Genomic DNA, 16,830 nt, shown 5'->3' with positions numbered 1-16,830 from the left:
GATCTATGACCCTATTGCACGTGTGCAAAATATGAGATGACTACGTCCATTAATTTTCATTTTGAAAATGGCTATTGAAGTGCACATCAATGTACTTTCTTTCACACAGGTCTGTGAACATGCTGACTTCAAAGACAAATTAAAATCACTACTAGGTAGAGCTATTACGTGCCATAAACTGGGAATATAAAACACCTTCAATATAGAAAAGCTCTGAAATGATATAAATCATAAGAGCAGTCATGCTAATCAACAATAAGAAATGTATGATGTCATTTTCAAAACTTACTGCGGCAAACTGAAAATAAACCTCTTTATTGTGGTTAAATTTGTCATTTTGTTACTTTTTTTTTGATATTGGATCAATTGAAGTATACAAACAGTACGAATAGTACACAACATACAAATCAACAGCATTGTTGCAACTACGCCAGGGGAATGTACAATACAAAAATAATAAAGACCATATAAAGCATGAAGTATAAAGTGTTATCCAGTTGCGTGCAGTGATCTTTTCAAACGCATGCTTGGTGCTGCCCCTGGAGTTGGGCCGTTTTCACTACTCATAGCCAGACCCTAAATCTCTCTAGATCCCTAGAATCCCTTGTGTCTGGATTTCCAGGATATAAAATGCACAGATTTAGCCTACACATTTTAAAGGTAGGCTATATCAAATAGGCTAACACTGGGTGTCCACAGTTCTGGTGTGCTCACTGCTTTGCATGATTACGATTGCAAGGTGTCGTTGATGATTTGTTAAATCATCATTGGATTTGGGACGACAGCACAGCTGTTTGAGCAGCTCTGGTGCGTCAAGAAGTTAGGCAAGGCTCAATATTATGCAAATCAATCTAGCCAATGTGATGCAATTATCCAATGAAAGTATTATGTTTCATAAACAGGTCTGGGTGAGAAATATTAAACAAAATGCCCGTAAGTGGCAAAGCATTTGCAGGTGGAATCTCTGCAGAACACTCCACATGCACAAACCAGAATTTCAAGCACCACGGTTTCAATTTATACTAGGCAAGAATGGCTATCAATGGCATTGATATCCTTTTTTAAAGTATATTTTGCTTTTTATGCCTTTTTTGATAGGACAGTGGAGAGAGACAGGAAGCGAATAGGAGAGAGAGCAGGGATGGATCTGGAAAGGACCACAGGGTGGAATTTGAACCCGGGTCGCTGGCGTACGGTGCAGGTGCCCCAGCCAGTTGTGCCACAGCTGGGGCAGGCATTGATATCCTTAACATCGTCGTGATGCAATAATGTCCGAGAATTCTTTCTCTGGGTCCAACTGGTTCCAGAGTCACTCGTTCTTTCCCATAGACAATAAAAATAACCTTTTTTTCACTATTCAGAGTAGCCTAGGTTAGCCAATAAGAAAATTGTCATTCTACTACTCACTTGCTCCCTCAACCTAACAAAATCATATTCTTTGTGGAGGTTTGGGTGTTACCTTTGCTTATAATATATCATCAGGCTACACAGCTACATTAATGACTCTGTTAAGCAATGTTTACCCTCACTAAAACAAAGGTTATGATGACCATGTTTACATCGTGTGAAATATAAATGCATGGCTGCAATAGTAAACGTTTTTGATGAAAAAGGTGTTGGGTCCGTGACATCAGACTTTACAATCGAATGCAACATGTCAATCAATTGAATTGTACCACTGTGACTCTGAAGAAAACCTTCGAAAGCTAGCGCTAATTTTAATGAATGTTTATGAAGCGCCCCTAAGCCATGTGTCAAGAATAGGCATATTCACTAAAAGCTTACATGTAGGCCAAGCATATGCACATGAAAGTTTGCACATGCACTACATTTTCTTCCACATGCAAATGAGCTGCTTTCACCACTCGTCTTGCACATGCACATAAAATGCACAAATACATGCTACTTTTATTTTGCACATGCACCACTTGTCTTGCACATCCACATAAAATGCACACATACATGCTACTTTTATTGTGCACATACACCACTTTTGTCTTGCACACCCACGTAAAATACACTCACATTAGTCTTATATTCAATTTTATCGCCAATGTCATCGATATTGCCTGAATAATTACAGAAAATTGTGCTCCCAGATTTTGAGAAATATTTGCAAAGACAAATGGTCTCTTTCTCCCTTTGTCTCTCACTCTTTGCACACAGCACTCCCCTGTCTGCCTCCCTCTTGCACCAGTCCGGCTCTCTCTCTGCTGTCTGTCCATCAGAAAGCTCATTATTGGTGGCTGTGTTTACATTCCTATGTCTCATTAGCAGCCTTCCTCAGACGCTCAGGACGTCATTTCTGAACTTCTGCACCAATTTGTCTGCCTCTTCTCTCTCCTCTTTCTCTCCTCTCCCTCTATGTGAAGCACATTTCCCATGTCCCAGCATTAAGGCATCAGTAGACAAAAGAATGAAGAAGATCAGGGGTCAGGGGTGAAAATTAGATATATGGATTTCAAATTCAGAATCTTACAAAAGGATTACACAATTGTTTTGTCTTCCACAATGGTCTTTTATGATTGACCATGTCAGACTAGGCAGAGATCAGAGAACCATACATTCTTGCTGCGTCTTGATCGGGAGATTGACCACATTACAAGATCATGTAGCCTGTATCATACTCATCGTCTGTTGTCATAGTGAGTTGAACAACACGGGAGTTGTAGGAGATTCCCCAAAAATTATAACATGCATAGACTTTTGGTCGTGGAGTTGTGGACAATACATGTCTGGTAGTTGAAAGATACATTACAAGACAGAAGGGGGGTAAAATTGGGCTGAAATTATTAAATCTGTGCAGGCCATTGAACACTCTTGATACAATCTTTTCCTTTTTGATCCATTGAATGGTGTCCTCCTTATTAGGAAATCTTCAGAGTGTCAGAGTCTGGTGTAAGACATCAGATGAAAGGCATCAGGTCTTGGGAAAACCTCTGTCAAATTTATGGAAATGCACAGGTCTCTGACATCAGCTGAGCTAACTTACTGTAAGTTGTTTTTTCAGACCCTTTATAGCTTAGCCTACACATAAGGGCGCGATAAGAGGGGAAGGGCAGAATAATTTTATATTTCAGCTAGCTATCGCTAGCTACCAGTTTGCTGCTTTGTCTGACAGCTTTTCATCTGAGGCTGTTTCACCTCATGCCGTTTTGCGTGACGCATGATGCATTTTCATTTGACGTCTAAAACATTAGCCTACCTGAGACCTGATGCCTGCTCATCTGATGTCTGACACCTGTGTGTTGGGACTTATTTTCCGATAATTACCGGCGGACAATACATTATTCCGCTTATTATATGGCCATCCATTTGCTAAAACGCAAAGAAACTTGCCACAATGGGTCTTTAAAAATGGTTCTGCCACCGTTTCATGGCTTCCACTGACAAAATAAATAGTTTGTCAGCCAGATGGAACTTGACAGTTTCAGGTGTTGCATGGTGTGTGTGTGTGTGTGTGTGTGTGTGTGTGTGTGTGTGTGTGTGTGTGTGTGTGTGTGTGTGTGTGTGTGTGTATGTGTGTGTGTGTGTGTGTGTGTGTGTGTGTGTGTGCGTGCGTGCATGCGTGCGTGCGAGGAGCTGTTTTTGATTTTTAACTTTCAATTTCCCATTGCAATAAAATTTCTGATTAAAATTAGGGTCAAGTGATTAAAACATGTATCTAATTAATTACATACATACTAACTAACATATTAATTAAACTAAATAAATTGCATGCATAAATTTTTGCTGTGAACACATTTTAAATTAGTGTGTTTTGGCAGAGTGATTAGTGTGTTTTGGCAGAGTGAATGAATGACATTTCATAATGACATTTTATTCTTATTTTCACGACTATATGCAGTTTTTAAGCATAGTCAATGCAAATGGCGGAAGTTCCCATTTTTCCGTATATTATGACATTCAAGGGTACATTTTTGTTATCAGCAGTAGATGTACTTGTAGAACATGGAAAAATCAAAGCCCAGTTGGAAGTGATTTGTTGAATTGGTTGTTATTACAAGAGCACTTCTGTCTGAATAGCTAGAAATGAACAGGAAGAGTCTCTTTGTGTTAGGCTGATAGGGGGATGTTTGATCTAACCATTATAGGTGAATTGTCATAAAAGCTGTAGTGCACTTGTTCCATTATCAGCAGGGTGTACAGTATTTCCCACAAAAAGTATTTGATCAATAGAGACGAATGATCCAAATTGGACTTAAAGTATGATATCAATTATGTGAGTCACAACCAAGGGCAGAGGTGTCCTTGAATTGGCAGTGCATTAAAATGGAAAATGTAGCTGGGTAGACTGATAAAGCTGCCATGCCTTGAGTGTTGAGGTTGTCGACAGTACACCATAATGGGATGTAATTTCATTTTGATATGATAGTTACAGTTATCCAATGCATATTCATGTAATGATGCCGGTAATGATCTAACTCAAAATAATTCAACTTATTAAGGTCTTAATCAGAAAAGCTCTGAATCTATACGCCTCACCTGCAATGCTCTGATATGTTCCAGTCATGGAATAGTCACCAGATGACTAATACTCCTCTGCCTTCACAGGTGAATGAGATTTACCATGACGATTCTCTTGGGGCCCAGATCAACGTGGTTCTGGTCCGTATCATCATGCTGGGGGCTGAGAAGGTAAGTCTTTATGTGTTCCATTTCAGTATTTTGTCTGTGATTTGACATGTCAGTGTTTTCTTTAAATATTGAACCTCAATCAAATGTGATTCATGGCTTGCAGGCCTGCTAATCAGTTGTTTGCTACATGATGCCGTTTTTAGAATGTTTTTTCAGTTAAATGTTTTTTTTTATAACATCCTCAGATTCATTTTGTTGTTATATGGTCATATGAAGGACTTAAGAACACACCATTTTTCCACTAACTGCCGGCTATTAGTGTGCCATCCCAGAAATGTATACAACTTTTACAGTACATACATCAGTAAGAACTATCAGACGCAAGTATTCATTTATATGCAGATGACACCATAGTATATTGTTTTGCATCCTCCATTGATAGTTGCATTTCAAAGTTGCAGGAAGCATTTGAAATAGCTCAGCACAACCTCCTCTCATTAAAACTAGTTTTGAATGATAAGAAAACAAAATGCTTGGTATATTCTAGGAAACATAAGTGTGAATCCTCTTTGCACCTCTTTGCACTTTGCAAGGTAGATCCAGAGCCATATAGATACAGAGCCATATTTGATATGTATCTATATGGCTCTGGGTAGATCTATAGAACTGGTCTCCTCCTACAAATACCTAGGCTTTGTTTTGGAGGAAGACTTATCATTCAAGTTACATGTTAAACATTTGCTATCTAAGCTAAGGCTAAAGCTGGGATTTTATTTTCGGAATAGTGCTTGATTTTCACAGTCAGCCAAGAGGAAGTTGGTGGAAACTACCATCTTACCTGTCCTAGATTATGGAGATCCTACCTAACTTTTCTATACTGACATTTTGGTTACTGAGACTTAGTTGTATTGCCGTTGAGCTAGTTCCCTTGCTAGTTTTGAGAAAAACACTGTAATGCCACTGTAAGCTTGTTTGGGTGGGTGCGTTCCTTGGTGCCTCAAACCTTTAACAAAACAACAGCCCTGTTGTGGTCTGCTTTCCCACTGTGCAACAGAAACTAATAGAAGTGGAGATAATAACACCTTTTGTCAGGATTCCAAATCCATCTGTATTTCATCCGTCACATAATGAAGGATTGCGGAATTGAGTTACAAAAATGAATCTCATGGTTCAGCAGATAGAATCTCATGTGTTTTTTTATATTTGTACTGTACTGTATATAAAATGATGAACCAAGTAACATATTTACCTGTGTTAAAGTCTGCTTGAAGGTGACTGTATAGGTGTGTGTGTGTGTGTGTGTGTGTGTGTGTGTGTGTGTGTGTGTGTGTGTGTGTGTGTGTGTGTGTGTGTGTGTGTGTGTGTGTGTGTGTGTGTGTGTGTGTGTGTGTGTGTGCATGCCCACATTCGAAAATGCAGAAGTATGTTGTGCTTTTTAAGGTGTGACCACCTGTTCTATAGCTGACATCTGGTGTACTAGTGTGTGGTTGTTGCATATAATGTGCATAATTAACACAGTGGGATCTTGACCTGACAGTAGCCACAGGTTATAGTCCATTTGACTTGCTTCTCTATTGTTATTCATCATTAGTGAATAGACAGTGTTTTATATCAAGGACACAACTACACTGAAAAAGATGTTTCCTTACCTGCAAAATGTTAAAGGTAAATGCCGATATATTAGTACGTAAACATGTTGAAGACTTGGCTTGCATATAGCACACAAAGTAAGTGCTTAAATAAATAGTTAACTGCTCAGTTGATTAAAAGTACCTCACATGGCTCCTCCTAGGTAAATTAATGAGCATTTGCCAGTAGGTTTGACAGTGAATAAACGGTGAAAGTACACACATATCCACACACACAAACACTCCCTGACTGCGAAGTTACCTTTCCCCTCTCTCTGCCATCCTCCACCCCCCTGACGTGTGAAGCTTAGCGAGGCCTAGGGCATGTTATTCCGCTGGACTGAGCAAAAATGAGCAAAAGGGGGAACTAAAAGCATGGTATTCCCAGGGGAGTGTTTTCAAAGTCGCACGCCTTCACAGTTCAGCACCAAAGCACACAGAACGCTGATGTTACGCAATCAGCTCTCTCCCCCCACAGGGACGGAGCAAGGCATTCTGGGAAGTTCAGAGAGGATAAACAATCAATGATGGCCCTCCCTCATTCATAAACACGACTCTATGAATATCTGCTTCTCTCCTGACAACCTCACTTCATCTCTCTCCATCTCTCTCCATCTCTTCCTTTCCCATTCTGTGGTCTCTTGACACCTTGCCCTTGACAGATATTACACAAGTACCTGCTTTATCGCGTCTCTCATCGAAACTCCCAAAGTCAGGCCAGCTCAGGTACCACTAGTGCTACCATTGATAATTATTATCATCGTCATCCATCATCCAGCGTTTCCCTGAAATCAGTTTCCTATGAACATCACAGCCATGAGGTTCAAAGGCAGACATTTCCGTTTCACATCTGATTGCGTTAAGTATTCAGATACATTTTCAAACAGGCAACAGCAACATTTATTTGCTTCCTTCTTGAAGCATTTTATATGTGATGATCGTCACTGAAATGTGTGTTAGACAGTGTTAAAAGTGTTTTGGCTGCCTTACATAAAACATGTATCTCTTTGTAAACCCAAACATCATACAATCTTTTTCCAAGTAGCTGCTTTGTAGCTTTTATGTACAGTATGCTTTATATTTGCACTCAACTATAAGACTGACTGTATCACTATATGATATTACACACACACACACACACACACACACACACACACACACACATAAATGGACACAAAAACGTCTGTATCCCTTGACCGTGAGTTAGTGGCGACATTCCTCTTTTTTAGCTGAGCTGGGCAGATGGAGTGAGCACACTGATTTGTGGGTAATGTCCCTTCCCCCCCAACCCCCCCACCCCCTCACTGGCCCTTCCCCTGACACAAGACGATTAAGGCCAAACGCCCTGTACCAACCTGTCAGCCGTGTCACCCCCCTGGGGTGCAGGTGTCTCTCTTGCGCTCCCTCACACACATGCACTCTCAAACACGTGCACACACAAACACAGATGTGCATACACGTGCACACACACACACACACACACACACACACTCCTGATCAGCATGCAGCCTGGCCAGGGACTCCTGCTCAGCCGAGCTGGCGGGCTGTCCATCATCCCCAATTACTGTGCAATGGTAGCTGGCGGCGCTGTGCTACTGATCTGCTGTGTGACCCTGAACACCCCGGAACACACTCACTACATCACCCCGGCCGGCCACACCCATCTGGACACGGCCTGCTGTGGACACACAACTTCTGTCTCTGTCTCTGTCTCTCTCTCTGTCTCTCTCTCTCTCTCTCTCTCTCTCTCTCTCTCTCTCTCTCTCTCTCTCCATGTGAATGTGTGCTTGTGCTGGAGGTATAACATGCACTCACCAGACTGAGAGCAGAAATGTCTTTTATTATGTAATGATCGTTGTTTTAAAATCCTCATTGAGGTTATTGGGAGGATACCTGATCTTAATATTGTCTCAAATCTACCATTAGGCCACTCCTTTTTGAGCTCAGATTGGCATCATGGAATCTTAGTAGATTAGATTCAAGTTTATCGTCATTGTGCGGACTACATGTACAACGACAACGAAATACAGTTTGCGTCTAACCAGAGGTGCAAAAAAGTAGAGACAGGTGCATAGACAGGACAAGAAATCTAATGCAGTGTAGATAGTAGTGTACAGCTGGTTTTCAGAAGGTGGTTTAGAGTAATATAAATTAAATGTAAATATGTACAGTGTATTAGCAGTTATTTTATAAGAACAGAATAAATAAGTAGGAAATAGTAAATACAGTATGAACAATGTATGAACAACATGTACAGATACTGTATGTGCAATGTGGTAGCAGTAATATAGATATATGCAGTGTATTAACAGCATATATTATATGAAAACAGAATAAATATGGATATTCAGTATGAACCATATAGACAGATACAGTATGTACAGCTATGTGCAGTGTAGTAACAGCACCATTGTAGTGCAGAAACAGTAACACTATAAGGCTATGGCTATATATAAGTGTAAATACAGTGTGTACATTTGTAAATAGATAGGGTGTTGCAATTGTCTGGGGGGACACCCTCCTTGTTGGCCCTGTCAAGGTTGCCATGGTCGTGGACACCTCAACAGGCACAGGCAAGGAGGCATCTGGTGGGGGCGGGGAGGGGAGGGGTGGGGAGGGGAGGGCTGGGGTGCTTGGTTGGCTGTCACCGGGATTAGTGTGTGTAGACATTTGCATTGGGGGATGATTTGTTATGAAATTGTGCATTGAAATATATTGCAATAGATTAAACTGTATGTTGTTCATGTTCATCTATGACTGCTCGAAAATGTTATTATTTTACATTTACGGTGATGTTACACCAGTATCTTGGGCCATTACGATTGGCAGCCCAGTTAGTACTATGGCTGTTTGCCCTGTGGGTATTGGTGTAAGTGTCATCTTGAATATGTGTGTTTGTTCTTGTATAGAGTGTGTGTGTGTGTGTGTGTGTGTGTGTGTGTGTGTGTGTGTGTGTGTTTGTGGCGCATGTGGAATATCCAACATATCCTAGATCCTGGCTTTATGGGTGTGTGCCTCACCTACATTGTGGCCCCGGTGTGACCAGGGGGGCGCATGCTTATCTGATTGTCACATCAAGTGCCCCCCCTACTGGCCCAGAGTGAATGCTGCAATGAACAGCTGTGTCGAGAGAGGAAGAAAACTTGGGTCCTGAGTGTGATAAGCCTTTAGCCGACTGCGAAAAGACCATTCTGTCCCATGGATTTTTATAACAATGCATGTACACATGCCACACAGCCATTACTCATAAGTCTTGATCAGAAACCACACTGGAAATCACACTGAAAAGTGCTTCAAGTCATCTGCTCAGAGTTCTGCAGTGTGTGCAGATATCTGTTCAGATCTTCATCCATAACTGCAGCATTATTCAGTGAATTTAAACTAAGGTTCTAATGAAAGCCTCATCATGAATGATCAGTAGTCAGAAGATTGACTGTGCAGTTGATGCTGGAATCAGGTTGATTTGCTTTTTGGCTGACAGAAGCTCATCCGAGAGACAGGAGAGGGTCTGGGAAGAATACGCATTCTGATTCTGTCTCTCTCTCTCTTTCTCTCTCTTTCTCTCTCTCTTTCTCTCTCTGCTTCCTTTCCCTTTCCAGTCTGCACAGCTGATAGTAAAAGGCAACCCGTCCATGAGTCTGCAGAATGTGTGTCGCTGGGCGTTCCTGCAGCAGAAGAGCAGCACAGACGACACCCAGTACCACGACCACGCCATCTTCCTCACACGCCAGGAGTTCGGCCCCACGGGCATGCAGGGTAGCTATCAATGGAGTCCAATAGGCATCTTGTCACTTCTCACTCACTCACACACACACACACACACACACACACACACACACATACATTCTTATTCAGACACGTACTATCATTTGTGCCATGTCTTAAAACAGTTCGGCAGAAACACCCAGACCAAATTATGGCTTTAGATGCCAGCAACCTAACTAGCAGGAGAGAGAGAAGTGACAGAACTATTGCAGAGGTTGCTTTGGAGCTGAATCTTTGTCTACACATTGTATAAAACCCTGGTGGACCTGGGCTATTACATTCACTTCTTCTTTAGCGCTAAAAGCAAAAGATGAGCGCTGATTGTGATTGGTTGACAGGTTATGCCCCAGTGACGGGGATGTGTCACCCAGTGCGGAGCTGCACTCTCAACCATGAAGACGGCTTCTCCTCCGCATTTGTGGTGGCCCATGAGACTGGACATGTGTGAGCACATCATTCACTGTGTGTGTGTGTGTGTGTGTGTGTGTGTGTGTGTGTGTGTGTGTGTGCGCGAGAGAGAGAGACACAGAGAGAGAAAGATAGGGTGCTACTGTGTGTGTGTGTGTGTGTGTGTGTGTGTGTGTGTGTGTGCGAGAGAGAGACACAGAGAGAGAAAGATAGGGTGCATGCTTATGCACGTCTGAGAGGGTTAAAACGGAGGTTAGTAATTAAGCATCTTTGAGCGCATTATGTTGCATGTTGCTTGTGCATTTCTTGGAAGGTGTGTCTTTGTTTATGTGCATACTTGTGCGTACATGTCCTGCTGTTTGGTTGTTCGAGTTGTGTGTTTTGTTGCTGTTTGCCTGCATGTTCTCAAGTGTGTGCTGTGTGGTGTGTGTGTGTGTGTGTGTGTGTGTGTGTGTGTGTGTGTGTGTGTGTGTGTGTGTGTGTGCAGGCTGGGGATGGAGCATGATGGCCAGGGAAACCGCTGTGGTGACGAGGTGCCGTTGGGCAGCATCATGGCCCCTCTGGTGCAGGCCGCCTTCCACCGCTTCCAGTGGTCCCGCTGCAGCAAACACGAGCTGAACCGCTACCTGCAGTGAGTCCTAGCCTCGTCCACTGGCCACACACACACACACACACACACACACACACACACACACACACACACACACACACACACACACACACACACACACACACACACACACACACACACACACACACACACACACACACACACACACACACACACACACACACACACACACACACACACACACACATACACATGATAATGCAGTCAATTGCTGCACATGGGCCAGATATACAAAGCATGTCATTTCATATTGTTGCTGGTGAGTCGTGTCAGTAAGGCCCAGCACACTCCTGGTCATGTTGTCCCCTCACTGCCTCTCTTCCTCAGCTCGTATGACTGTCTCCGTGACGACCCATTCAACCATGAGTGGCCATCGATCCCATCCCTGCCTGGTTTACATTACTCCATGAACAACCAGTGCCGCTTTGATTTTGGTGCCGGCTACATGATGTGCACAGCGGTAAGTCCTGACGCACTGTTTACATTACATTGCATCAGGTCAGCAGACGCATTTATCCAAAGTGACGTACAGCTATAGAATAACATTGAAGCTATTTACATTTACATTGTAGCTACAAAGCTACAGCTACAGCAATAGAATAATGCGCTACAGTGCAGTTGCCACTGCGTCTGCCCACACTAGCACAGGACAGCAGGGCTTACAGTACATACAGTATGAGCTGCTAGTCAAGGTGTGGCAGGAGGAGAAGTGGTAGAGGAGGAATAGGGATGATGAGAGGAGGGCGTTGGAGGAGGGAAGAGAGGAGAAGAGAGGAGCAGGTGTGTGAGGTGGTCAGAAGTGCTAGGACAGGAGGTATTCTTGGAAGAGTTGTGTCTTCAAGAGTTCTTTGAGGACAGAGAGGGACGCTCCTGCTCTGATAGCACTTTAACGCTCAGCTGAAGCCCATCTTGGTGCTCAGCTGGCATCCAAACACACCAAGACCTCACACAAGAGCACTGCTACTCCACCAGTGTGGACAGTAGAGCTCACACAAGACCACTGCTACTCCACCAGTAGAGCTCACACAAGACCACTGCTACTCCACCAGTAGAGCTCACACAAGACCACTGCTACTCCACCAGTAGAACTCACACAAGACCACTGCTACTCCACCAGTAGAACTCACACAAGACCACTGCTACTCCACCAGTGTGGACAGTAGAACTCACACAAGACCACTGCTACTCCACCAGTGTGGACAGTAGAACTCACACAAGACCACTGCTACTCCACCAGTAGAACTCACACAAGACCACTGCTACTCCACCAGTGTGGACAGTAGAACTCACACAAGACCACTGCTACTCCACCAGTGTGGACAGTAGAACTCAAAGACTTAAGTTGTCTCTAAATGGGGCAATGAGGGGAGATGAAGTGAGAGTGAGCATGTGCTAAAGGAGGTGTGTGTTCAGACTGCACAGCCAGATGTCTACATGGCTTTTGTCCCCATCCATCCGGTGGACATGCCTGTGGACATACCTGTGGGCCCTACCCTGGGATCTGTCTGAGGCTCAAAGGAGCAGTACATCTGCAGAACTTATGAAGAGTAAACCAGGATGAGCTGGAAGTGCAAACAGTCTTATCAAAATATTTACTGCATGAGAGCACAAGGCATCAATGCAGTCAATTAGGAAGTGTAAGCCTCATAAGATGAATACGTCATACCAGGTGTTTTTTATAAACAGTTGTATTCTTATAATCCCTCTAAATAAGTTAATGTGAAAGTGGAGAAAACTGGATTTTATTGGAAATAAAGTAGATAATAGTTTGGAATGTTTGGAATGTAAGGAATAATTTGACAAAATAATGAATGAATGAATGAATGAATGAATGAATGAATGATGAGTAATGTAAAAAATAAATATGTTTCCCCTCATTATACACCTAGCATTACAGTCTTTGTAAAATTGTCGCTTTCCATTTGAAAATATGTTTCATTTTTAAATCTGTATTTGTGAATAGGGCAAACACAATGTTCATTGCCATAAGATACATGAGATTCTGATAATTGGTTGTGTTGAGATGGCTCAAAAGCATCTCCAAGCATCTTACAGGACAATGAAGAATGCATTCTACACATTGTCTGAGAAAAACCTACTTAATCTACAATGACAATAACTATACGTCATTCTTTGTATGGAAACATCTTTGGACTTGGATTTGTAGATTGATTGTTTTAACGCACAATACCGTTCATTAACAGTGAAGTCATTTACAAAAATTGGTCCTTTTGATGTTTCACTGCGAAGTTTCCCTCATTTTCAGGATGTCACATACAGACGTATTGAATAACTGAGTATTTAATACACTATTTAAATAATAATTAACACAAAACATCAGTAAACACAATTCAAATAAGCCATACCTAGTTATATAGAAGAACTTCAAATGAGTATACAGTTGACACAGTATTATTTAGACATAAAAAAGGTTAGGCAAAGGGCACAGTCCAGACTAGCTGCAGTGACTACTAGACTGCACTGTATTCACCTGTCCAACCATTCCCATAGCTGCAAAAGGTGGGACAGTCAGGAAACCAGGTAAGGTTCTCCCCTCCGTAGAGCCATGTGGTCACATCTCTCCTCCCCACCTAGTTCAATCTGGTACCATTGATTGTTATTATTTCTTCACAAATAACAGTATTTTCATATTTTTCTTTTAAAGCCATTGTCACATTATAGACATTTGTTCTGCAGGAGGCTTAAAGCTAACTCTACATACAGGTGGATATTATTTAGTTGCATTTCTGCCTCTGTATTGTCCTCAGCATTTTGAATGAAGTTGCGCTAGTGTCCTTAGCCCAAAGCTAAGGCATTTTGATTGGGTACTGAGGGAGCCCAGTCTCACGCGGGCCATTAGAGACTGCACTGCTGACACTGTGGCCATGGAGCGGTCTGACCTCCTTCATGCCCACATACATCCTGACTGAGCATCTTTGAAAGTGTACTGACTGACTTTGGAGTTAGGCTTCCTTCAGGTCACTGTGTGGGCTTTTCTGAATTGACATCCTCTAAAACAGGAAGTGGCACTTTGACCTCTGACCTCTGCACACACTCCCAGAGCAGTTCATCTCACATAGGGAGCCCTGATGGTGACGTTTACAGAGGGAGACAGAGGACACCAATGCCCACCTTACTTAGGCCCTGTCCTGTCCACCCCACCATCGGGTATATTTGTTGTACTGTTTTCACACCTCACAAGCGCTGTAGTGCACATGCCAGGCCAGCCAGTGGAGCTGTGATGGTGCAGAGGCTTCACATTCATTTGCGACAAAGAGACGAACATTCCCAAAGCAGTCGCATGATTACGGTTATGGTTATGGTCGCATGATTATGACTATGGTTATGGTATTTTGCAGACGCTTTTGTTCAAAGCAACATACAAATAACAACAATACAACAGTTACATTTAACTGTAAACAATTTTAAAAAGTTGGTAAGACTACACCAAAGAAAACAGCAATAATAAACAACAATGTAAATTCAATCAATAGTATAATGAAAATAAATAAATACTATAATAAACAAACCATAATGCATAAGTTATATGTTATCTTATCTATGCATGACATGAGCAGACTATGGGAAAAATCTGTTTTTAATTCAACTGTAAAACTAATTAAGTTCATTTTCAGGGTATTTGACTGCTATATGCGGAAATGCTTTTACGTTTAGGGCAAGTTACACTTGAGAAATTAACATGCATTAGTCATAGGTTATAGTAAGCTAATGTTTAACTAAGCTAATTGTGTGCTTCTAACTAGCCAAAAAAGGCTGATAGGCTACCGCTACGGAAATCATGACAGGAAAAAGTAGACCATTTTAATATGACAAACAAACGGTTTGGTTTGTTCTTATAAGCAGAGTGACAGGTGGAGTGCGGTGGCAGGGTTCAGGAATGGGGCTATGGCATCATTAAAACTGCTGGCTTTGCTGTCCACACGGCAAAAGTTAACCGGCAGTTTCAAAAGGCCACTTTGGAACTCGGTTTCGAAAAAGATCGGTTACGGCCTCCTAAAATGGTCATGTGGACGCAAGGTCTAACCGCTAAAGAAAATCACCAGTTTAAAACAAAAACAGTGTTGTGTGGATGGGCCCAGAGATACCTACAGTAAGATACCTAAGAAGTCTGCAGACCAGCTGCAAATGATCCTTAGTTCTTTACAATCTCAACAGTATTGGCTGGAATTGACATGAACAACAAAGTTAAGACCTCCTGTGCTTCACAGTCCCAGCACTTCAGTGTCACAAGTGTCATGAAAGGCACCATCTTTGAACTGTTCCCCTTTGCGTTCTTGTGCTCTCCTTACTCATCATCATGCCAAGGCCACCAATGACAACAGTTCTCTTCATGTTTTATGTTGATTATCTTGATTTTGCATGTAGTGGCATTCTGTTTCCTGTTTGTGTACACTGTGAAGATTTGTTGTTGTTGTTCCTGTTGTGCTTGAGGGTTTGAAGGCCGCACCAGATGTATCACTGTGGTTCATTGTGCTTTTATATTGTGATCTTGTACCTGTACATTGTCCAGTCCAGTCATTCGCACTAATGTTGATTCCTGATCATGTGGCTGTTGCACAACTGTCCACTCCATTTGACTCTACATGAGTTGAGGAAAATCTCTTTATGGCAGGGTTTGTTGGAGAGTGTGTTTCTCTCTATGGAAACATGGATGCTGTAAAAGTCAATTAGAGCGATGGTGTGTGTGTGCGTGTATGCGTGCGTGCGTGCGTGCGTGCGTGTGTGCGTGCGTGTGTGTGTCATACAGTAAATAGCATTTGGATTACATTTGAGTGTTCATAAGAGTAAGTGTCTACTTGATGTATCACTGGGCTGAAAGTGTTTTGGCTAGTTGGCTGTATGTTAACGTATCTGTTGAAGCTGTTGAACCCAGCTGAACTATGTAGGACATACAGTACAGTACAGTATGTAGCAGCAGGAGTGGAACTAAGGGAGTGAGTAAGCTCGTCTGTTTTGTTTTGCCCTCTCCAGTACCGCCCATTTGACCCATGCAAACAACTGTGGTGCAGTCATCCCGACAACCCTTTCTTCTGCAAAACCAAAAAAGGCCCACCCATCGATGGGACAATGTGTGGAGATGGCTTGGTATACACACACACACACACACACACACACACACACACACACACACACACGCACATGAGCATGCAAGCACATGTATACATGAATACTATATTAGACAGAGATAGTTTTTCTGCGTTGGTTTGAGAATGTATTAGCGTTTCCATTTCCATGTAAATGACCAGATAGGGCCCCCAGTGCTGTCAGTACTGTATGTCTGACCGCTCCTCTTGTGCTGCTGTGTCCTGCTGCAGCACTGTTTTAAAGGCCACTGCGTGAGGCTGAGCCCTGACCTCATCAGGCAGGATGGCCACTGGAGCTCCTGGAGTCCGTGGGGCCAGTGCTCGCGCTCCTGTGGGGGAGGGGTGCGCTTCCGCACGCGCGGCTGCAACAACCCGCAGTGAGTCTGTGTGTGTGTGTGTGTGTGTGTGTGTGTGTGTGTGTGTGTGTGTGTGTGTGTGTGTGTGTGTGTGTGTGTGTGTGTGTGTGTGTGTGTGTGTGTGTGTGTGTGTGTGTGTGTGTGTTTGTGTGTGTGTGTGTGTGTGTGTGTGTGTGTGTGTGTGTTACATATGGGATCATGGAGGGCGTTTTCAGGAAGTGATGCCATTATTTAAGTATATGCAGAAATATGACATGGAGCAAGGTATTCATTTATTTGCTTTATGATTAGTACGATTTGAAAGACATACAGTCAGTGTGTTGTAGGTTCCTTTTGAGTGTCTGTTGCACTTTCACACT

General features: G+C 42.6%; 1 protein-coding gene across 1 annotated transcript in view; it reads left to right on the top strand.

Moving 5' to 3' along the window:
* Nucleotides 1-16,830, top strand: part of LOC134068639 (A disintegrin and metalloproteinase with thrombospondin motifs 2-like) — a 146,208-nt gene that overhangs the window by 113,519 nt on the left and 15,859 nt on the right. Inside the window, exons 5-11 of the mRNA XM_062524324.1 lie at nt 4,555-4,638; nt 9,806-9,962; nt 10,310-10,415; nt 10,867-11,010; nt 11,338-11,470; nt 16,003-16,116; nt 16,347-16,492. Of these exons, the coding sequence (XP_062380308.1) occupies nt 4,555-4,638; nt 9,806-9,962; nt 10,310-10,415; nt 10,867-11,010; nt 11,338-11,470; nt 16,003-16,116; nt 16,347-16,492 (884 nt within the window). The remainder of the gene's footprint in view (nt 1-4,554; nt 4,639-9,805; nt 9,963-10,309; nt 10,416-10,866; nt 11,011-11,337; nt 11,471-16,002; nt 16,117-16,346; nt 16,493-16,830) is intronic.

The sequence above is a fragment of the Sardina pilchardus genome, chromosome 21 (genome assembly GCF_963854185.1).
Source record: "Sardina pilchardus chromosome 21, fSarPil1.1, whole genome shotgun sequence".
In the NCBI taxonomy this organism is placed as follows: Eukaryota; Metazoa; Chordata; class Actinopteri; order Clupeiformes; family Clupeidae; genus Sardina; species Sardina pilchardus.
The sequence above is the reverse complement of the archived record's forward strand: the minus strand, read 5'-3'. Positions and strand labels throughout refer to the sequence as shown.